The sequence below is a fragment of the Engraulis encrasicolus genome, chromosome 5 (genome assembly GCF_034702125.1).
Source record: "Engraulis encrasicolus isolate BLACKSEA-1 chromosome 5, IST_EnEncr_1.0, whole genome shotgun sequence".
NCBI classification, from domain to species: Eukaryota; Metazoa; Chordata; class Actinopteri; order Clupeiformes; family Engraulidae; genus Engraulis; species Engraulis encrasicolus.
This window is the reverse complement of record NC_085861.1, coordinates 23,799,954-23,823,604: the sequence shown is the minus strand read 5'-3', so window position 1 is coordinate 23,823,604 and position 23,651 is coordinate 23,799,954. Positions and strand designations below refer to the sequence as shown.

Genomic DNA, 23,651 nt, shown 5'->3' with positions numbered 1-23,651 from the left:
GATCGTATTATTTATTACTTCATCACTTTACTGGTATTGGACCATCACTGTTACTTGTCCTGTCTTGCACTTTGATGTCAGTCTGTAAATGTCAGTCCTGTGTATGTCTATGTCCTTTCATGGTATAGAGAGAAAACGTAATTTCAATTTCCTTGTATGACCTGCGCATATGAAGAAGCTGACGATAAAAGCTTACTTGACTTGACTTGACTTGACTTGATCGTACTGCTGATACAACCACCACTTCCTTCCTCGTCTAAACCGATTGAAAAACGCATAAAGATTTGCTGTAACCATACTTTTAAAGTATTCTTGCATGTTGCTAGTGAGTGCTTGTGATGGAGTGACCATCACGAGGGTCGTGGGTGTGTTCTGACTGTCGTGCCAACGAGCCTGGCTCTTTGGTGTAGCAGAGCCCCAGTTTAGTACCTGGAAGGCTGCCCAGGTGAAAAACCCATATACTTAAAGTGTACTTTTTTTGACCGTACTTAGTACAAAGTGTACTATTTTCGGCGATTTAAAGTGCGCTTCATTGCACTATTAGTGCGCTGAAGCACTACTAAAGCAGTACTTCAGCACACTTGCAGCACACTGAGGATGCTAAATTGGCACCGCTTTTGGACAACTTTAAGTGCACTACAAGCATACTTTTGAAAGTATGCCCCAAACACGCTTTTCATGCATTCGTATGGCATTAATAGTGTGCTTGAGTACACTTCTATAACATTTTATTGTTATTAGAAGTACAATAAAAGTATATTAACTTCATGCTTCTTTGGACTACATTGGGACATTTTAAGTCTGTAAAAAGTATATCATATTAAGTATTGTAAATATATAACAGGTATGCTTGAAGTATATTTACAGTACACTCCCAAGTACAACGAATCATATAAATGTAATACTACAATCCATGATGGTTCTCAGAGCTTGTACATTACACACAGCCACATGTCACAGTAGTGATACAGTATGCATGCCTAGCACGACTGACATTTACAATCATTGCATTGTTACAGAGATTTCAGATACACATTTCACTTTATTTCATTCTTGTTCCACCTTCCTGCAGTAGATCATTTGAATTGATCACTAATGGTGACCCTTGATTCTTTTTTGAACAACTACAGTAGTTCCAACTTACCTCTCACCATGATATTAGGGAAGTGTAAGCCTATATATACCAGAACATATACGTGACCATCATAATGACGGTGGGAACATGGCCATTTTTTGTGTACCACTTTAACATTTTAAAACTCCTACAATAAACGTAGAATATAACAATGAGTAATATTTTCATGCAAACCAAAGATATTCCTTAGAGGTAAATGGATTTCTGTTTGAGAAATGTAGCTCCAAGAAGTGCATTGCATGATGGTACATGCATGATGGTGCATGATGGGTAAAAGAACTTTGTGTAAGCACACTTTGAATATATTTGGGTGAAGTACAATCATGGTGCACTTAGAAAAAGTGTACTTGCAATATGTTAAAGCGATTTACTTTAAAGCGCACTATAGAAAATCACACTTCGAAGATATTTGGGTGAAGTGTAATCATATTGCACTTTAAAAAAGTACAATTGCAATATGTTATTAAAAATACACTTTTAGTAAGTTCACTATTAGAACACTCTAAATACACTTTAGCCAAACATCTTCGAAGTACACTTGAAGTATGGTTCGCTAAGTGTACTTTCTTTGAGAGCAACTTAATTACATCTAATTTTAAGTACACTTTAAATAAGCATATTGTAAACATACTTTTTCTTAGCACAAAAAGCACGAGTGCACTTTTAACATGCTAAGTACACTTCAGTCATGCTTTTATTGTACTAAATTGAACCACTTTTTCACCTGGGTGGGGTTTGAAGTCTCTATTCCCCTTCGCTACAGTGCTGATGTGAAGTGCATGGGGGTGTTGCAGGTTAAGGATGTTGTGATGACTGTCCTCTGACGCTCTCTCCCCTGAGAATGCCATGTAGTGACTGACACTAAATATGACCGTGACCTTGTTTTGTTGACCAACATTAACCTTCAATTTGTCAGCCCCCTACCTTCCCCTTTCCAGGTGCGGTACGCCACAGCCAACATGATGAAGGAGAGCTGTCAGGGACTCCAACCATCACCTTGAACTTGTTTGTTGGCCCAAAGTAAACTTTCTATGCTCATTTAAGGCACCTGCAAAAACACCTGCTGAATGTCTAATGCCTTGTCCACACCAAGAGCAAACTACGCTACCTGGTAGCGGAGGTAGCAGAAGACATTTCGCCTTGAATTCGCTTTATTCGCTCAGGATGCGGCATTGATATGTTTGATTTAGCTAATCACATAATGTTTCTGGCTTGAAAGCCGGGGACATTCGGAGTTATGAACATTCAAATTGTTTTTTGCCGAACCGCGTCATAGCTCATTACCATAATATTAGCTGACCATTTATCGTTAAAGTTCGCTCTGGTCGCTCAGTTCGCTTCGATCCTGGCGAATTCGCTCTGGTAGCGCTGGTAGCGCTGGTCGCGCGCCCTCCATAGAGAAATGACTTCAGTTGCTCAGTTAGCGTAGGTCGCTCTTGGTGTGGACAAGGCAGGCATAAGCCCTTTTTGAGGTGCCGTCAGCCAATAAAAACCTACATATCTCAGCCTTCGAAGCACATGAAAACAGAAATAAGTTGCATTTAAAAGCTAGGACGCTGATCTTGCATTAGAATGTGTTCATTCAGCTCTTACATACCGACATTATAAAAAAAACCTCAAATGTCAAGAGCCTGAATGCAGCGTCTATGTCGCTCCAGGCGCCAAAGGTCAATGCAGCATATACGCAGCATCAGGCTTAAATGGGTTAAGATGACCGTGACATTGACAGTGACCTTGTTTTCCTGACCCAATGTCAACCTTCCGTGATTGTGCTCCCCTGCCCCTTCTAGATATGCCATGCTGCGGCCAATGTGCCGAGGAAGTGCTAGCTTTCTCTTTGACACTAAAGGTGACCTTGACGTTGACATCATCTTGTTTTGTTGACCAACGTTGACCCTCTATGTGCCCATTCCCCTCCCCCTTCCAGGTGTGCCATGCAACAGGCGTTGTACTGAGGGAGTGCTGACTCACTGACACTGAGGTTAACCTTGAACTTAACCTTGTTCTTTGACACAATGTCTCCCCTCCTCTTTGCAGGTGCGGCACGCTGCGGCTAACGTGCTGAGGGAGTGCTGGCTGCTTCACCGCACGGACGTGATGAAGGGCAGCGGCAGAGAGCACCGCGACCGCCAGAGGCGTCTGCTGGAGGGCATACGAGTGTAAGTGTGAATAAATAAATAAATAAATAAATAAATAAGAAAAACTAATAATAATAATGATGATGATGATCATTGTGCGTGCGAGTGTGTGCGGCTCAACATTTTCTATCAGACCAAACCACAAGTAGAAAATGTTGTTGATACATATCAGAGAGCATGAGTGTGTTTTGTGTTTGTTTACTATGATTGCCATTAGGTTGCCATCTACGTATGTATATTTGTGGATATTTGTGTAATGTTAGAAAAGGGGAAGGAGGGGACTCGCAAATGCAAGTAATGCAAAAAAAAATGCAAATGCCAATTTGTGTAGGTCACACTGTCTGGATGCCTGACTCTGGCTTTTCCCTGAACTTCGCAAATGAACTATGTGTGTCTGGCTTTTGAAAACCCTCACACCTTTATTGTGTGTGTGTGTGTGTGTGTGTGTGTGTGTGTGTGTGTGTGTGTGTGTGTGTGTGTGTGTGTGTGTGTGTGTGTGTGTGTGTGTGTGTGTGCGCGCGCACGCGCTCGCGCAACTGAGTGTGTTCAAGCGTGTCTGTCCTCTCCCGTCCATCCGTGACTAAATGACCGTAACCTAGTCAATGTTTGATTCTCCTCGAACACTATGCCTACTTTGCCTATGTAAATGACCTCACACGAGCTACTATTATGTTCGCCATTGTATTCCATGCACGGCCGTCTCATTTTTGGTAAGTAAAGTAGCATTGTTAGAGAAGCATGCCTGAGGTGGCTAGTTAGAAGTTCTGAGGAAGCAATGTGAAAAACAGTATTTCTATGCCTGACTGACAGACTTAGCTTATGTGCAGACCACATCTTGTTGTAACTCAACTTAACTTCCCCTACCAAATCTGACAACTACATACATGTAAGGACACAGGAAAGAACAACGGAGACCAGGGCCATTGACATATTTGGCCCGGGCCCAGGACAAAGCCATCTGAAAAAAGGCACCATTCCTTAATTTGCATAAACCCTAAAACATGTAGTGATATCGAGATAACAAGTGGGAAGAAAGTAGGGGCGCACTCATAGTCGGAAGTGTAGAGGACATACTTGTGAATGCTGTGCGTGTGGAAAGCCGGAAATAAACGCAACCTGTTTTAAGACATTAGGAGTTGGACCACCAGAATTCCATTGTGATCAGCAGGTTCTCTCTTTGCGTTTTTTTTTTCGCCCGCTGGTTGCTGAAGGTTGAAAATGAGCTCACAAAGCATCAGGAAGTCTACTCTTCCGCACTTTCAGAGAAAGTCAGTGACCAGCATCTGGAAAAGGCCACTTCTCTCTTTCTCTGGCTTTCTCTCTCTCTCTCTCTCTCTCTCTCTCTCTCTCTCTCTCTCTCTCTCTCTCTCTCTATCTCGCTCTCAGTTCAATTCAGTTCTGGTTGGGTTTCTCTCGCTCCCCCTCCTTTCTCTTCCTCTCCTCTTTTTATTACTTCAGTTGAATTTGCATCTCTCTAACACAAACTCCCTTTCTGTTCCGTCTAATTCAGTTGCACTTGCGTCTCTCTTGTCCCCCTCTCTCTCTTGAGACTCTCGTACCCCACCCCACCCCACCCCACCCCACCCCTTCCCCCTTCCCCACCCTTTCCCCCTTCCCCCTTCCCCCTTCCCCCTTCCCCCTGCCTCTCTCTCTCTCTCTCTCTCTCTCTCTGCTGATTGTTGTCGGCCTTGCTTGTTTATGCTGTACACCCGAACCTTCCTGTGTGATAAGCGCGTGATTGCAGGAGGTGTGGAGGCTGCTAGCCAGGGACCTGCGCAGCGCGCACAGTAGCCACAGGAGACGGAGACGGAGGCGGCGTGTATGTGTGCCGTGCTAAGTGTTGCTCCCTCGTGTAATTGAGATCGCCGCCTTTTACATAATGACCCTTGTGTGTGTGTGCGCGCTGGTGTATGCCCTTTGTGTGCAGCATGCGATTTTTTTCAGCTTACGATTTTCCTCTGACGCTACATTCCTCTGGCGGCACATTTCTCAGACCTGAATTGACATTTTCAAAGCTGCTTGTCCAATTGTTGTCTCATCGTTGTGCCCCTAGTGGACATTGAAAATGGCAGCTTCTTAGTCATTGGAGCCATTTGTAAACGCTTTGGTCCATCTATGCCGGGGTGCCGACAGGGGGTTGGGGGGCGACGACAAAGGGGACAGTTGTCCCGGGTCCTGGGAGAGTGGGGGCCTAGAATTGGGTCCTCATTACATTGTATGTGTTAGGCTGGGGGGCCCTTTCAGACAACTTTGTCCTGGGCACAGCGAAGCTGTCAGCGGCCCTGCATCCATGCATGTAGTATCTTGACTTTCTCTAAAAGTTGAGAAATAGTGAAGCTTTACATCAGCCATAGGCAGTGATCATTTGAATAGCTCAAAAAAACAGAACAGGAAGTTATAATGACAAGACATTGGACAGGGTCAAAGAGGCAAGGAGAAGGGGAAGAAGAGGAGTGAGAATGTATACAGTAGAGGAGTATCTGGGAGGACATAGGAGGCAAAATAGGAGAGGAGGTAGAAGATGTGGACACATCAGTTGCTGATGATCTCAGAGCCACAATAGTTGAGCATATTCTCAATCATGGTTTTGCAATGGCTGAAGCAAGAGAAGCAGGGGAGCTGACCAGCGTGGACCAGGTCCCGGGGAGATGGGGGCTCAGAAAGGGTTATCTGGCAAAATGTGATTTTACAGACTGAAGGAAATGTGATTTTACAGATTGAAAGATTTTACAACTGTGCAAAAGCAAACTGATTTTTTTCAACACCCCCAGCCCCTGTGTGCGTGTGTGTGTGCGTGTGTGCGTGTGTGTGTGTGTGTGTGTGTGTGTGTGTGTGTGTGTGTGTGTGTGTGTGTGTGTGTGTGTGTGTGTGTGTGTGTGTGTGTGTGTGTGTGTGTGTGTGTGTGTGTGTGTGAGAGAGAGAGAGAGAGAGAGAGAGAGAGAGAGAGAGAGAGAGAGAGAGAGAGAGAGAGAGAGAGAGAGAGAGAGAGAGAGAGAGGCAAAATCACCTGCATTGAATTGAGAGAGGAAGAAAGAAGGGCACAGAGAAGGAGAGAGAAAGGGGAGACTTGTTTGGGTGGAGTTTTTTTTCTCTTTTTTAACTTCCTGTTGTAGTTAGTAGCACTAAAAATAAAATGGAAAAGGCAGTAGCGCAGGGAAAGCCACCAACAGCATCTCAGCACAAGGCAGCTGCCAAATGGCACTGAAATTGTTTTTTTAATCATTATTATTATAATTTCTAAACTTATTTGGCGTGTTTGTGCAGCGTCTCATTTTGCACATGGCCCCATGGCTGTCGGAGATTTGTGTGTGCCTCAGCAGAGGCGCAGGGTTCCCCTGCAATATTGGTTTCCGCTGTTGCTTTTTCGGGGAACTTCTGGTTCTGTCGAATTTCAAGTCTTTCCTAAGTATAGGATTTGGGTATAGCATGGAGAAAGTTGGTGAAAAAGTTGCTTTTAACTTTGCTGGATGCAGCAGAAAAACGCTTTTCTGTCGGACAGACGAAGAAACCTCTTTAACTCTTTGCCATTGGCTTTTCTAAACACTGTTCAGTTAGCTCATCTCTGAAACAACCATGGTGTGGCTCTGACTGTGTCACTTTCTGTGTATGACTGACCTGACATATACACTCACAATTAAAGCTGCCAGACCTGTCCCAGATTTTCCTGATTGTCCTGGGATTTAATGGTCTGTCCGGGGGGGTGGTGTATTTTTCCCTGGAAACTGAATAAAGGGCACCATTGCTTACAAGGGAAAAAGGTCAATTCAAAAGAAAAAAGTTTGCTTAACACTTGCTTGACTTTGTTCATTTATTATCAGCGCGAACAGCACATTTCGCCTCTGTGCGTCACCATGTTCGCTCAGGAAAGGGAAAAGGTCAGTTGGGTTTGAAATGTTAAGGTGTTTTGTCAGAGATGGCAACCCTACTCACGACGAGTCCCGATAAATGATATAAAGCCAATCGGCTTCTACTTGCATGTTACACTGATGGGTGATATGCTTTCAAAGTCGTTGTACCAAGTATGTAATATGTACCGTAGCCCATCTACCATTTAGAGGAGAGATGTGTGTATAATAACAAAAGGTATTCTCTATTCCTTCTCTTTAAGATTCCGACATCTTCGCCTCAAACAGAAGAAGTTGCGGGACTTTGCGAGTGAGATGATGGACTTCGAGAAGGTAAATGTTGCCTCCACCTGTTCTTCCCTCATGATCTCCCCCAGCGCCACCACCACCCAGCTAGCCGAACCCTATGGACGAACCCTAGCAACAGAAGATAGGTTTGCACTTAACCTGTTGGCTCTAGCACCACCCCATCGACCACAAACCAAAGGGGCACAAAATCTGTCAATAAATCACGATGCGCTATCTGGGTATTTTGGACAGCCATGTGAAAGTGAAAGAAAAAAGTGAAAGCCCATTGGGAAACTCCAACTCCCATTGTCATTGTGACACAGCAATCCACAGCACACAAGTGAACACTGCACACTGCACACAACGAAACTGCATTTATGCCTCACCCGTGCAAGGGGGCAGCCCTCAGTGGCGCCCCATGGGGAGCAGTGCGGTGGGACGGTACCATGCTCAGGGTACCTCAGTCATGGAGGAGGATGGGGGAGAGCACTGGTTGATTACTCCCCCCACCAACCTGGCGGGTCAGGAGTCGAACCGGCAACCTCTGGGATGCAAGTCTGACGCCCTAACCGCTCACCCATGACTGCCCTAGTCCTAGTCCTAGTGATCAGGGAGGTGGTCTTTGGATCAAGGGGCTGTAGGTTCGAATTCCACCCTCACCTTTCTCCCGACACCTCTGTCCATGGCTGAAGTGCCCTTAAGCAAGGCACCTAACCACGCATGGCTCCAGGGACTGTAACCAATACCCTGTAAATAATAACTGTAAGTCGCTTTGGACAAAAACGTCAGCGACGTGTAATATATAATGTAATGTAATAATATAGAGGATGATTTTTTTGGTTTGAATCTGTAATGAGTTACTGGGGAGGGGGCTTAGAAATGTGACGAGACAGTAGCTAGGCCGTGCCCTCCTAGTGACGCAACACCTTCAGCGTTGCTAGAGATTTGAAAGTCGATGATAATCAGGCTAACGAGACAGCTGCCCTGGCCTATGCATGTCACTTTAAGCAGTTTGAATGGCAACGGTTGGTTGAACCACAACCTTCAGCTTCATCAATGGTGCCTTGGCAGTATAGTCATTTCATGTCATAGATTACTGCCCACCAACTAACACCAACACACTCTCCCTCTTTACCGCTTCAGGCAAATCGGTCTGAATGTGAAAAGTCCTTCGCATTTTCAGGAAGGATGACTGGTGACTTGGTAAAACAACTAGCCACAGTGGCCGATGAGCAACAAAAAAAAGTAAACGTGAAGCCCTGGTTGAGAGCACTGATGACAGACAGCATTGTGTGCTATAAGCAGAGGGTATAACAGGACTTGTACTTTCTCCATCCAGTTTGTCTACCTTTACAGTCTTCCCTCAGTACTAGCCCATCACCTAGGTACACTAACAACAGTCAGTCTCTTTCTTTCTCTTTCTCTCTCTCTCTCTCTCTCTCTCTCTCTCTCTCTCTCTCTCTCTCTGCGGCCGAAGGGAAAAACCCTCATGTGCAAGTGGAGCACCACACGTCACGTCAGCCCCATTTATTACATAATCGCGCCATTATCCAATCCACTACGGTTACCCCCACCTCATTTTCCCCCCACTCCTTACCGAGAGGTGCTGAGACACATAAAAACGTCTGTAAATACACACATAAAATGTCTGTCACCAGGCCAAACATGAGGTGCGGGACAGGGTTCAGAGGGTTCAATTACCAACACAAACAAGCGCACATAAACCCCCAGACATGCTAATAAAATTAAATAAACAAATAAAGGCTTAATAATACATGCGGCTGGCTGGAAACAAATGGCATCAGCGGAGGTTCCAAACAGACAGACGCAGCAAATCGCTTCTGATATACTACGTACGTACGTACGTATATGCTCTGGGATGCATTAGCTGCATTGAATTGGGGGACTCGAGGAGAGAAAAAAACGGACTGGGGGGGGGATACAAGGCAAATTGACACCATTGTGCATGACTGACCTGGGAAAAAGCCCACTAGATGCCCTCCACTGTACTGTAATTCAGGTTGCTCGCCCTTCAAGGCCCATACTGAATCCCATCATGTGTGCGCAAGTGTGTGTGTGTGTGAACCTGCATGCATGTGCGTTTGCATTATTGCTTATCTGTGTTTGTGTGCTTTTTTGAGAGAGAGAGAGAGAGAGAGAGAGAGAGAGAGAGAGTGAGAGGGAGAGAGGACGAGAGCAAGATTTGAAAGGAAATTGTGACACATTATTTCCGGTGGCTGGTGACTGTCTACGAGTTACTCCCATTTGTAAATATGTAGGAGGTTCACATAGGTATAGGTAAAGCTGGAGAAGAGCAAAGGAATTGACAATGTTGTTCTCCTATGGCTTCTATACCACCTCCCCCCCACCCCCCGCACTATAGATGCAGATGATCATGTGCGACCTCAGCAACAACTGGAACAGCTCCCACCGAGAGCTGGAGCTGCGGATGGTGTCCATGGAGGAGAAGCTGGACACCCTGAACCAGAGCTTACAGCAGACCACCCGGCTGCTGAACGAGGCCCTGGGTCTACAGGGCCTGGAGCGGAGGCCTTCTCGCCTGTCTTCTCCACACAGGTGAGGGGCTGCTCACCAGAGTTAGGCCAGTCGCACATAGGCTCCGACAGCACTGCGGCGCACTTTCGCTTCAAACCCATTTTCACCCGAACATTGCATTGATAGTCAACGGGCGGCGCCTACAAAATAGAACTTGTCTCTAATTGCTATCCGACATCGGCGAATGTCCGCGGACATCGGCGCCAGTGTGCGTGGTTCTATTGAAAACAATGGAATCGAATTTTAGCTGAGCAGTGCTCAGCACTTTGTCGGAGCCGGTGTGCGGAAGTCCTGAAAGGACCAGTTCAGTCAATTTCAATATGCTGTTGTATTGCTCACGCTACCCTTGACTTGTCAGTACCCGGTGATGCCACATTTTTTGGCTCAGCCCTTTCCGAGATATGAGCAATTCTAATGGGGGCAGCGTTTGTTTACATTTTTGTTTTACATTTACAGTTTACAACATAGGCCTACTCCAAATATTTTCCCAAAAGGTACCGCTGGTTGCTAGTTGTCTGCTGATGTTTTATAACCTTTTGGATGTTTTTGGGAATAAATAAAAATGTTTTTTTGAAATGTAAACAAAGTGCTGCCCCCATTGCAATGACCAGGATCTCGGAAATGGCTGAAGAAGAAGGAAAACAAATCTCAGGTAGGCCTACTGACAAGTCCAGGGTAGTGTGAGCATTACAACTGCATGTTGAAATTGACTGAACTGGTCCTTTAACTCACCAAATTAGCGTACCGTGTTTCCTCAGATATTAGCTGGGTTTACCATTAACAAAGAAATAGTGTGGACTATGCGACAAATAGTGGCAAGCTACAATTTTGAATATAGCCATGATATGAAAGCCCACCTGGGAATCTCCAGCTCCCATTGGTCATTGTGACACAGCCCTCCACAGCACACAAGTGCACACTGCACACAACAAAATTGCATTAATGCCTCACCCCCCGTGCAAGGGCGCAGCCCCCAATGGCGCCCCAAGGGAGCAGTAGGCCTACGGCGGGATGCTACCCCAGTCATGGAGGAATATCGCCTTTGGGATTCTACCGTCTTAAAACATGACGATGATGAAGTGGTGGTGCCACCTGCCAGCTGGCAGTGCATAGGGGATGGATATAGTAACTGAATTTCATGAAGCAGTGGAAATGGTTTGTGTGGTCATGCAATATTTACTGCTAGCTGGACTGCCAAACCGTAAAATTATAGACTGGAGTCCTAAGGCTCACAACCAAAACATAACAGTGAAAACGGGGAAGTGTGGGTGTGGGTTTTTTTATTATTTATTTATTTTTAGACTATTTATTTTTTGGGGTGTTGCACATTCTTCACATTATATATCTAATGGGACCTTTACAGACGACAATGCAGCTAGTGATCAAAGTAATGATCAGTTAAAAAATGTAGGCCTAAATCATTTGTACAGCTAATATAAAACATATTAACTGTCTTGTAATGAAACATTCATTTAACCCCTGGAGCCTATATTATAACCTTACTGTCACCAAAATTGCAATGGCTATGTCTTAATCTGTTACTTAAGACTCTCTGAACTATCATACCAATGTTGTTACGATGTAGTTGAGTATTTTCAGCAAATAGTGAATAGGCCCACCGGTGATATTGTAACAATATCATTAGTTACTTAGACTCCGTAGTCCACGGGTGTCAAACTCAAATTCGGAGTGGGCCAAAAAATCAAAACCTGGGACAAAGCCGTGGGCTGAACTCAATATTTATCAAAGAAAAAAAAGGACTGAAATTGAGTACACCACTACTACTGATAGCGCTGTTACACTGCCCAGAGCCCACTCATAACTCCTTTGATGCACAAAATGCAGTCATGGGTGAGCGGTTAGGGCGTCAGACTTGCATCCCAGAGGTTGCCGGTTCGACTCCCGACCTGCCAGGTTGGTGGGGGGAGTAATCAACCAGTGCTCTCCCCCATCCTCCTCCATGACTGAGGTACCCTGAGCATGGTACCGTCCCACCGCACTGCTCCCCATGGGGCGCCACTGAGGGCTGCCCCCTTGCACGGATGAGGCATAAATGCAATTTCGTTGTGTGCAGTGTTCACTTGTGTGTTGTGGAGTGCTGTGTCACAATGACAATGGGAGTTGGAGTTTCCCAATGGGCTTTCACTTTCACTTTTAAAATATATTGTCCAAGTCATATTTCTATATATTAATGGTTTTTGTACAGCATGTGGGCTAACTGCTACAGCCTTGAGTGAGTTTGTTTGACATAGCAGCTGTAGCCTATTTTGTTCCATGTATTAAAATCATACTAATTCAATTGTTACGTTATGTTAAGCAAACTTGATGTAGAATATCCCCTCTCATCGTGTGCACCTGTTATTTGTATGTGTGTCCTCCACAGGTGACTCTGCAGGCACCTCAGCTGCTCTCCCCTCTCCTCTCCACTACTTTGACTCCACTAAGCGCTCCCACAACAATGGGACTCATGGACTTCTGTCCCCATTAAATGTTTCCGCCGAGGATCTTCACGGCTCCGGACTGTTTTGAAATTTTAGACATATCAAAAGACGTGCCTTCACATGTAAAATGTATATCGAATTCCTTTTTCAAAGAGGACATGGGGTGTGTATGTGTTATTTATGCATTGATGACAAATGTCCCTTTTTCACAAAATGCAGCCAGGCCTCTGTGTATGTGTATGTGTCATAGGCACCTCTAACAAACGGCGAACAATTAAGAAAGGTCAAACCTGTGCTGCTCAGGGGCTCATTCTCTGTGGAACGATGCAGTTGCCCAGGCACTGGGACATTCCTTCGCGTGTTCCCATGTTTCCTGGGGCAAGTCACAGCAACTAATTAGTTTCCTTTTTTTTTTTTTTTTAACAGTATTACCATTGGTAACCTATATCTCTTCAGACTTTCATGTTTGCTTCAGACTGCATGGAAAACAAATCTAGCCATAGTGTTGGCTCTAACAAATGAAAGATATCCAAGCCAAGTTTGTAGCCTATACCCCTTCCAAATTCAGCTTTTGTAGTAGGCCTATTGATTGCTGTGTCACTCTCCGACAATTAACTCACAGGAAATCTTTTTTGTGTGTGTTAGGGTCAACACTTTTTTTTGGTTGGGTCAACACTCTGATATCTGATCATTTGAACACTGCTTTCTTTACTGCATCTTTTCCATGTCAAGGCCGCACAATGTATTGAATATGTGTATTGACTATATGGACACCTATGTCAGTAGCCTTGCCGGTGTAGTGTGAGGAAAGTGCTGGTCAGTGTACGTACACAACATAATGAACTAATGCCATGCGAGTTGAACAATGTAAATTCACAAGCAGGCCTATCTACAGGTATTCCAGCCAGTTATTGGCAGTACATTTCCTAGAAGTTTGTCGCCACCTAGAGGCAGGTGGTACGTAGCACACCAAGTGCTTAGTTATGTCATACATATGAAGTTCAAAATGTATCCGAATGAATGAAACTGAACTGGCACATACGAAATCAAAAGAGATCGATCTCCACACTAACTGCTTAGTCTGGTCAATCAATGTTGTTGGTCAGTATTGCTTGTGTTCCGTTAACTCTGAACAAATGTATGTAGTATACATGCCCTTGGTTGAAAGGGAGGGCTCCAGAGAGTCAGAAGTTGTCAGGCTTTTCTCACTCGATGTCTTATTGGGCTTTTAATATCCCTGTTTTAAACTGGAGCATGAACTGGATCTATGCAATTTTGTTTCCGTCTTATTGAGAAACAGCAACCTGTGGCTGTATAGTGTATTCAGACATAGTTATGCATGTAGTATTTGTGAGAAAGAGCATGAAAGTATATCTGACTGTTGATAATGTTAATATCTTATAAAATAAGACGTTTACAGCAATGTTTTTGCACATGGTGTAGGCCATACATTGTAAATATGTCCAAGTATTAAAATACATTGAAAAAGAAGCCGTGTGATATTTTTTTTTGTTATGACCGTACAAAAGTAAAAAAATAATGAGATTTGGCATTTCAATGACACTAGCTTCAACATGAAGTCACTAATAATTGTACACCATTGTGAGAAACTTTCTTATTTATTCAGTTCACATTTTTTTTAGATTTAGTTTTATATACAAAAAAAAAGAAAAGGGAAGAAAAATGTAAACATCTAGATCTGTATTCGTTTTGTTTTACTTTCCGACCAATTTAGCATACATCACTCCTCAGAGTTTGCTGTTGCACCAGATCAGACTGCAACGCTTCATCAGGGTCGCTCACAGTTAGTGTCTCAGCATGCCGAGCTCTGCAGTGCTTGTGTCTCCTGCTGTTGTTCAGCCTGTGCCACAGGAGGGCCGACGGCCGGACAAACCGGAGTCCACATACACAGACGAAGGGCCTTCCACAGTCCGGGTGATACTTAGCCTTCACCTTCACCTTCGTCTTCCCTTTCTTTCTCTTCTTCCTAAGTCTGTAGGGCAAGGCCTCCCTGCCACCCGAGTGACCTTTCACCTTCCTCGTCACCTTAATGTTCTTTGGTTCATAAATGAAGGGTGGCAGGCAGTACGTGTGATCCACCTCTGGCTTTGTCTTAACCTGCGCCTTCTTGGGTCTGTAGCAGACGGCCTTGTGCCTGGCCAGCTGTCGTGCCCCCTCGAAGGTGTCTCCGCAGGGCGGGCATATGTACCGCGTGGCCTCAGCGTGCGTCAGCTGGTGCCGGAGTAAGTAGAGAAGCGTCTGGAAGCGCCGGCCGCACTGGCAGCTGCAGTGGTGGTAGCAGTAGTGGCGCTGGTGCCGCTGCTGCTGCTGCTGGTGTCGAGCCTGCTGCCACCGTCGCCTCCACACCTCCAGGTGGCGGTAGCGGTGCAGCAGGAGCAACGGGCGCTGGCGGAATACGGCGCCGCAATGGCGGCAGGTGAAGACGGGCTTGTAGTTCCAGCGGGTGTTCATCAGCTTCTCCTGGGCCTGCTCCCGGCTCTGGTTCAGGAACATGAAGAGGATCTTCAGCTGGGGCATGGTGTTGGGTGCGGTGATGATGGTTTTGTTGGGTGCGGTGATGATGGTTTTGTTGGGTGCGGTGATGATGGTTTTGTTGGGTGCGGTGATGATGGTTTTGTTGGGTGCAGTTTTAAGTGTAGCGTAAGGGACGTGGGAGCTGGAGACTGAGGTGTTTTTGTTGGGTGCCGTGTTAAGTGTGGTGTGCGCGGTATAGGAAGTGGAGACTGCGCTGGTGGTGGTGGTGGATTTGTTGGTTGCTGTGTTAAATGCAGCGTATGGGACATAGGAACTGGGAGCTGAAGTGGTGCTGGTGATGATGGATTTGTTGGGTGCCGTGTTAAGCATGGTGTGTGGGTAATAGGAACTGGAGGCAGAAGTGGTGGTGGTGGTGGTGATGGTTTTGTTTGGTGCTGTGTTAAGTGTAGCATATGGGGTGTAGGAGCTGGAGACAGCAGCAGTGGTAGTGGTGGTAGTGGTGACAGTGGTGGATTGGTTGGGTGCCGTGTTAAGTGCAGCATACGGGGGAAAGGAGCTGGACGCTGAGGTGCTGGTGGTGGTGATGGTTTTCTTGGGTGCCAGGGCGGGTAAGATGAGCCTGTGAGCAGGTGCCGTGGTGGCGCGAGGTGTGGCCTGAACTGGTGCAATGACAGAGGACACATTGGCTAATCGTGGCAGACTGGTGACCTGCTGGCATGCCAAGTGAGCAGCTGAGGCCTGGGTAGGGGGCAAAGACGTGACAGAAGTCTGGGTGGTGCACACAGTGTCAGAAACTGGGGTCTGGGAAGAAGAGGAGGAGGAGGAAGAGGAAACCTGACTTGAGACGTGAGGACCAGCCGCGCTTGAGGCTGTCACTAGTGGCGCTGCCGTCGCATTTTTCAGGGACACGATGGGCAGCGGCGTCGGAAGGGTGACGGAATGTCCACTCGTTGTTGGCACGGGAACCAGATGGCCGACGAAAGGGCTGGCGCTGCCCAGGGGCTTGTCGGGGATGAAGACGGCCTGCGAGGCGTCCTTGCCAGGGATGCGAAACATCATGCCAGATATTGTGGACAGTGTGGTTTGGGTATGGGCTTTGCTACTGGCAGTCACCCCGGGTAGGTCTTCGCTCTGCTCTGCTGAGGGCACTAGTGGAACTACCTTGGCTAGGGGTTGACTCTGTGATGCTAGGGCTTCGCTCTGCTGTGCCGAGGCCACTGGTGGAGCCACATTGGCCAGGGGCTGACTCTGCAGTGCTGGAGATTGACTCTCGGGGGCCAGGGGAGGACTCTGCCGGGCTGAGGGTACAAATGGAACCACCTTGGCTAGGGGCTGACTCTGTGGTACTGGGGGTAGTAGTGGAACCACCTTGGCTAGGGGCTGACTCTGTGGTGCTAGGGCTTCACTCTGCTGAGCTGAGGGTACTAGTGGAACCACCTTGGCTAGGGGCTGACTCTGTGGTACTGGGGGTAGTAGCGGAACCACCTTGGCTAGGGGCTGACTCTGTGGTGCTAGGGCTTGACTCTGCTGAGCTGAGGGTACTAGCGGAACTACCTTGGCTAGGGGCTGACACAGTGGTGCTGGGAATTGACTCTGTGGTGCTAGGGCTTGGCTCTGCAGTGCTGAGGGCACTGGTGGGTCCACTTTAGCTAGGCTTTGACTCTGTGGTGTTGTGGCCATTGGTGGCTGATCAGATGGTTGACACCCAAAAAGTATGGCTGTAGTTGCTCCATGCTGCCGTTCTACAAGCTGGGCCGCGTTGGACGCTGCAGACGGGGGCACGTGCCCAGCCAGCCCGAAGACTATCGGAGGGGCCCCCACAGCATTGGCTCCGTGGCTGCTAGGCCCCAGAATCTGATTGGTTCCCTGGGTGCTGAGCCTCACAATGTCCTGCTTTGTTCCCTGTGTAGAGGCAGAAGAAAGAGTCACACCTTTGCTGCAAACCGTTGCCAGTGACACAGGAACAGCCGTGTTACTGTTTCCGTGGACGACCAAACCCTCAGCGGTCGCTTTGTTTTGGGGTAGGATCATTTTCACCACCTGGGGGCCACTGGAACCTCCGAGGGCAGCAGACTGAGCAACCAAGGGACTCGCTGGCTTGACCATGTTTACAACCCTGTTGCTGTTGTTACTGACCACAGTGAAACCAATAGAGGGCACAGTTTGTGTTACTATGGTAGGTTGCGCTTGCGTGTAAATCACACCAGGAGGCAGCAAAGAGACGATTTTGTTAAACTGGGCAGTGTTGAGCAAAGAGAAGGACCCAGCTCCTGCCACTACTGCTGCTGATGTTGCTAGTTGCTTTGAGTGTGCTGGCTGGCTGCCGGTGATGCTTGCGAAGTGTGACCCTGCTGGCTCACCGTTGGCAGGGCAGACGTGGTCCTTACCGGAGTCCCAGTCGGGGAATTTCTTCTTGCAGAGCACACAGATGAAGTCCATCTTGTAGCCGTACGCCTTCCAGCATTTCATGCACTTGTCCGGGCCCCTCAGGCAGCAGCGAGTCATGTGGGGCTTCAAGTCCAGGAAGGGGCCCAGGCCACAGTGGGGACACTTGCGACCTTTCTCTGTGCTGCAGAACACCGGTTTCCTCGTGTCCACAAGCGTTTTGTACGGCATGTACATGTTGCTCTTTAAATACTCGTTGTACTCGAAGCCGTCAGAGGACAATGTCGAGTCCGACTCGGAAGAGGAGCTCTGGGAGTCTTGCTCGTCTGGGACGTAATCTTCATCACCATCATCTGCGTCGCTGTTGTGGTGATCAAAACCTCTGTCCGTTTCAGCATCCTCCTCTGTTGAGCTCGACATGTCAGATTCATCACCAATATCCACTTCCTCCTCAAAAAACTTCTGATCGTGGCCGTCTTCGTCGGGTGCGTCCAGAAAGACCTCTACCTCCTCCTCCACGATCTCCTCCTCCTCTTTCTCCTCCACTGCCTCCTCCTCCATGACCTCCTCCTGTTCCACGACCTCTTCCTCCTCCACGACCTCCTCCTCCTCCTCCTGCTGCTGCTCCTGAAGCATCGCCTCCTCTTTAAACACCTCCTCCTCCTCCTCCTCAGACATCTCCTCCTCCTTCACCAACACCTCCTCGACCTCCATCTTTATCTGACCCACACTAGTTTCCACATGTACTTGCTGTGCATTGGACAACACGTCAGTCTGGCTTTTCCTCTGAGTGGCAGAGGTGTTGGTGACGTTGCATGTCAGACTCAAGCCGTTTGGACTGGGTGGCTGAAGCCTGCTGCAGTAGGTGTGGTCATAATCGTTCTCTACTTCTTCCCCCTCCCCATCCCCTTCCTCCTCCTCCTCCTCTTCATCTTCCTCTTCCCCCTCATCCTCTTCTTCCACCATAATTTCCTGTTCCACACTTTTACTCGCCTGGCACGTCTCCAAGTGCTGGTTCAGGTGCCACCGGTTCCTGAGCACGGTCCCGCACCCGTCGTTGGGGCACAGGAGCGACTTGTGGCTGTGGCTTTGGGCGTTCTCCAGGTGCAGGGCCAGCGACGTGCCCAGGCGGAAGGTCACCTGGCAGAGGTGGCAGTGGCCTGAGGTCTGGTGGCCCCGGAAGTGGGCCAGGAGGTCGTGCAGCGTCGGGAAGGACTCGCCGCACTCCCAGCACTCGCGACACTGCAGGCTGGGCAGGTGCTGCTGCGAGCCGTTGGTGCGGGTGCGTTGGATGGACGAGACATCTGGTGATAGAGAAGGTGATGACGTGGGCGATGGGTTGTGCTCCGAATCACAGGAGTTCATGTCAGAGTGGTTGTCCAGGCACTGGGCCATATCCCGTGTTGAACGTTTGTCATCTCCGTCCTGAAAAAGGGAATGACAGGGGTAAGATCTCAAGTTTAAAGGAACAGACCACCATTTTTTGATTTTCACATATTTGTAGTATTTCCCAGCATTATTCATGAGTGTGCATATCATTTTCTTCTCAGTGTTTTCAGTACATAGATTTATTGGATCAGAATTATTAGCATAGCTTAGCATAATCACTGGAAGTAACTGGTAACTTTAGCATCAAGCCACAAGTGATCACTGGACGTAATTAATTTGCCATTTTAAACTCTGGTGAATTAATATTCATTTTAAAGTGGTTTATAAGTACATTTGATGATGTTTTATTTTGTACCATAGACTTGCATTGCTATGTTTAATTTGGCTATACTGTTAAACGAGGCAATGCAAACACAGACAAAAATTATATGCCCATTCATGAATAATGCTTGGAAATAATGCAAATATGTGAAAAAAAAAAAAAGGTTGTCAGTTCCATTAATGTGTCGTCATTTCATGTGAAATCAGACACTTTGGGCCCCAACCCTGAGCATGGTACCATCCCGCCGCACTGTTCCCTTGGGGCGCCATTTGGGGCTGCCCCCTTGCACAGGTGAGGCATGAATGCAATTTCATTGTGTACAGTAAGTACATTTAGCACAGGGTACAGAGTACACACACTCATACACCAACATGCCATAGAGTCTAAGTCTACCCCAGGTCTGGGTCAGCTTGGGCATTAGAGCATGAAATACTATAGTCATGAAGGACAAGTCTTTATCTGCTTCTTGGAGGTTGAGAGATGACCTCGTAGTCTTGCTGCCTTGCTTGCTGAATTATGATAGCCTATATATTAAAATATGAATATGGTTTAATATACAAAAAACTTTGTTTTTTAAATGGCCAATTTCCTTCTCCAAACCTAACCTACAATGTCACGAATAACACCTGAAATGACGGTGTTTGGTTCTTCAGTCATTTCGGAAATAATGTCACTTAGGGTTGAAATGAGTTGTAATAAGGTAGTAATACAATAGTGTTAGGGAAGTGTGTATCCCATCTGTCAACTGTCATGAGTATCCTACCTGACACTGAACCGAAATGCCAATGCTAATTCATGGGTAATTGGTTAGGGTGTCAAACTTGTAGCCCAAAGATTACCGGTTTGATTCCCGACCGGCCAGGTTGATTGGCGGGGTAATCAACCAGTGCTCTGCCCAATCCTCGTCCATGACTGAGGTACGCTGAGCATTGTACCGTCCCACTGCACTGCTCCCTTGGGGCGCCATTGAGGGCTGCCCCCTTGCACGGGTGAGGCATAAATGCAATTTCGTTGTGTGCAGTGTTCACTTGTGTGCTGTGTCACAATGACAATGGGAGTTGGAGTTTCCCAATGGGGCTTTCACTTTTTCACTTTCACTGTGTCGGGTAGCGTAATGTCAGGTGAGTATGGCCCGGGTAGTACTACTTCCTGTGGACACACACAGCACACAACGTGATATTGCATCCTCTGACTTCTACCAGAGACAGGCAGTTGCCCATTAGGATCCCGGTTTGGTTCAAGCCTGAGTCATATTAAATTAAGCTGTATCCTTTCCTGTACAGCTACTCAACCTATTATAATAAAGGCACCCCCCCCCCCCCAAAACCAAAGAAATAAATAAATAATAATAAATTGTTTGAGTTAGTTGAAAGACTGGTAGTGTGCTAATGTGACAACCCATTCTTTTAAAAGGTCCGATACAGCACTACCAACCCAGATGTAGGCCTACAGACAATCCTACATGTAAACACAACACTGAAGTGGACAAAACACTGTTAACTGTACTTCAATAACCGGTAACACTTTAGAATAATGGATGCAAAAAAGCATTATAAAGACTTAATAAATAATTAACTATTGATGAACAAAACATTAACAAACGTTTGTAAATGACTAGGAAATGTAAACAAATGCTTGTAAATGACTAGGAAATGCTATGTTAATATTTTATATTTATCAAACATTTACAAGTTGCTTGTAAATGAATAAAATACTCTGTTATAAGGTGTGTAAAATCTTGCATATATCATTTGTAGATATTTTATAAAGCATCATTAAAACTTAGTTAATAATAAAAACATTTGTTAATGTTTTATTCATCATTAGTTAATTATTTACTGAGTCTTTACTAAGGAACATTATTATAAAGTGTTACCCAATAACCTTGAAGCATTATCTATGAGTTTGAGTCCAAGTAGCTTATTCAATGTGCCATTGACTGTATAGGCCTAGTCCATACGATGCTACCGAAAGTCTTAACTGAGAACAAACTCACCGCTGAGTCAACAGCGCACACTTTTTCATCCATCTCCACCTTCACCCCGTCACCTGCATCCTCCTCTGCGTGAATGGGGCCGGCAGCGGCTTACATACTCTCAACAGCAGCATACACTGGTGTAAGTGACTTGTCAAGACAGCCTGTGTAACAGTACAGCACAACAGACCATTACATTGTCTTTAAACATTAATTTTAACGCTGAACCGACTTGGTGGCAGCGGCTTAACGTTTCGTAGGCCTAGAGCATCTAAGTTATTGTTGAAGACGAGCCCGAGCCCTCTACCACATTAAAGTGTGTTCCCTTCATTTCTCGCCGTGCAAGTAGCTTACTTCAAGTCGAAAGAAAGGCTCTTGCCCCCTACAACTAGTTACCACATGGCCAACGAATTTAGAGATGCTGAGCCGCTGACTCAGATTATGTTTTCTTGAATAATCATAACTGTGCTTTAACTACTCCTCCACCTGAAAGTGCGGTCAATTTACACGCTGTGTGTTATTCCGTTGTAGTTCTAGTTCTATAGTTTCGCAAATCATGATGACCAAGTCAGTGTAAACAGGTAAACACATTAGCCATCTTCACTTGCTACCATACGATGACGATATGCAGAACGTCTGCTGATACGTCCGTAAGGACGCCCACGAATGAAGCGCGAATGTGTGAATGAAACGCCACATGTAATAATCGTGCTGCGTCGCATGAGATATGCTCAACGTATCATTGTCCTTTCTTGATTATTGTCTATGCATACCTAAAATTGCCAAAATATTTGTATTTTCTTATTTCCGGGGTTGTCCTCCTCTTCCTGCAATAGGCGGAAGAGGCGGGTCATGAGTGACGTTTTTCCCAGCATGCACTCAGGGTCACATGACTTTTACTCAGCATCCAATCAAAGACATGGATTGATCCAATCCCATTCTGGAGCATCTTTGTCGAATCTGTACACAGTTAACACATGCGTGATTGTTTAAAATAGATTTTATTAAATGATAGCATATATATTTTAATAAGCTTTCTAATACTGCCCTATAACCTACAAAGGCAAAGTGCAATAACTACATATTTTGTTTAGACTGAAAATACTTCTTCATAACATCTCCCTCACCCATGGGAAGTCATGGGTAAACGGTTAGGGCGTCAGACTTGTAGCCCAAAGGTTGCCGGTTCGACTCCCAACCCGCCAGGTTGGTGAGGGTTGTAATCATCCAGTGCTGTCCCCCATCCTCCTCCATGACCGAGGCACCCTGAACATGGTACTGTCCTATTGCATTGCTCCCCAGGGGTGCCATTTAAGGCTGTCCCCTTGCACCGGTGAGGCATAAATGCAATTTCGTTGTGTGCAGTGTTCACTTGTGTGCTGTGGAGTGTTGTGTCACAATGACAATGGGAGTTGGGCTTTCACTTTATCTTGTGACAAGGCCTGATGAAATGTGCGCGCAGGTTACATATCGCCATTCCGACATTGACGTTCAATTGTCTGAATGGCGGTATCGATTTTTCCATCTCCGTGCATGACTCGGAGCAAACACAGATTTCAGCACCACGCACGTGGACAGCTTCGGACACACCGTTGAAGGTGTAAGCTCGCGTCACTTGGAGCAAACATATATTTCAGCACCACACACGTGGACAGCTCTGGGCACACCGTTTAGGTGTAGGCTCGCGCGTGGACAGCTCCCCATAAGAGTAACGTGGTGTTGGAATGGCGGTATGATTAAGTGTGGATGTGTGTCGAAATGGCAGTATGTCGGAATGGCAGTTGCCCCCTGTGCGCGCATTGTTGACTTAAACACAGGGCACGTTTGTGATAAAGCAGTGCTGCTTTTGCCAGGCAGCGCGCATGCACATTTGCTTAGAAAATTCTAACCAGAATGCATCAAACTGACAAAGTGTGCGTGCGCACTGCCTAGCAAAAGCAGCACCGCTTCATCAAGATCATGCCCACAGGGCTCGTTCATGATGAAGTCATGAAGTTTTTGCTAAGCAGCGTGCATGCCCACTGTGTGCAGCGTGAAGCATCCTGGTTATAAATTCTGTCCAGGACATGGCATATGGGAGTGACTTCTGTGCCGCAGTCATGTCACATGGTGTTAAGTCATCGCGCAAACAGTAGGCTCGTTCGTGACGAAGCAGTGCTGCTTTTGCTAAGCAGCGAGCATGCGCACTTTGCCAGTTTGCACTGGCAAAGTGCGCATGCTCGCTGCTTAGTAAAACCAGCACTGCTTCGTCACGAACGAGCCTAATGTTTTTGCTAAACACACACACACACACACACACACACACACACACACACACACACACACACACACACACACCAGCAGCTGTGATTGGTAATGAAAGGTGTGACGGTCTTCATAAGGCAGAGCTAATGTGTAGCGTAGAGCAGCCGCATAGTCCAAAAGCCCACAGGCCAGTTGCCAAGTCCAGAGAAAAGCCAAGTCATGCATACCGAGAGACCCATTCAGTTTCTAACCAAAGTAGGCCTATAGGACCGTTCGTTTTTTTAATATATGCATTTTTGTGATGGACTTGTGTGAGACATTACTAATAGGTTCTTTTTTTTTTCAATTATACTGCTTGAAAAAATAATGCTCAGTTCAACTTCTGCCCATGGTGAGTTAAAGAGGCCATGCCACTCTAATTATATACCCATTTCAAC

The 23,651-nt window shown here is 46.5% G+C and overlaps 2 protein-coding genes across 2 annotated transcripts in view; one reads left to right on the top strand and one right to left on the bottom strand.

The window, feature by feature from the left end:
• kcnn4 (potassium intermediate/small conductance calcium-activated channel, subfamily N, member 4) overlaps positions 1–12,466 on the top strand; it is a 49,423-nt gene extending 36,957 nt beyond the window's left edge. The window contains exons 7-10 of the mRNA XM_063198967.1: positions 3,173–3,294; positions 7,382–7,451; positions 9,790–9,983; positions 12,346–12,466. Coding sequence (XP_063055037.1) covers positions 3,173–3,294; positions 7,382–7,451; positions 9,790–9,983; positions 12,346–12,349 — 390 coding nt within the window. The 3' untranslated portion in view covers positions 12,350–12,466. The remainder of the gene's footprint in view (positions 1–3,172; positions 3,295–7,381; positions 7,452–9,789; positions 9,984–12,345) is intronic.
• A 1,537-nt stretch (positions 12,467–14,003) lies between these two features.
• si:dkey-79d12.4 (uncharacterized) lies at positions 14,004–21,780 on the bottom strand. The gene is made up of 2 exons (XM_063199850.1): positions 20,992–21,780; positions 14,004–18,709 (listed from the first exon to the last, which is right to left on the bottom strand). The coding sequence occupies exons 1-2, from the start codon at positions 21,022–21,024 to the stop codon at positions 14,135–14,137; spliced, it is 4,608 nt and encodes a 1,535-aa protein (XP_063055920.1). The 5' UTR covers positions 21,025–21,780; the 3' UTR covers positions 14,004–14,134.
• Positions 21,781–23,651: the final 1,871 nt, after the last annotated feature.

Coding starts and splice junctions, on each gene's coding strand:
- si:dkey-79d12.4 (XM_063199850.1), bottom strand. CDS start 21,024: ATGGATGAAAAAGTGTGCGCTGTTGACTCAGCG. Junction 18,710..20,991: donor TGTGCGCTGTTGACTCAGCG/GTGAGTTTGTTC, acceptor TCCCTTTTTCAG/GACGGAGATGACAAACGTTC.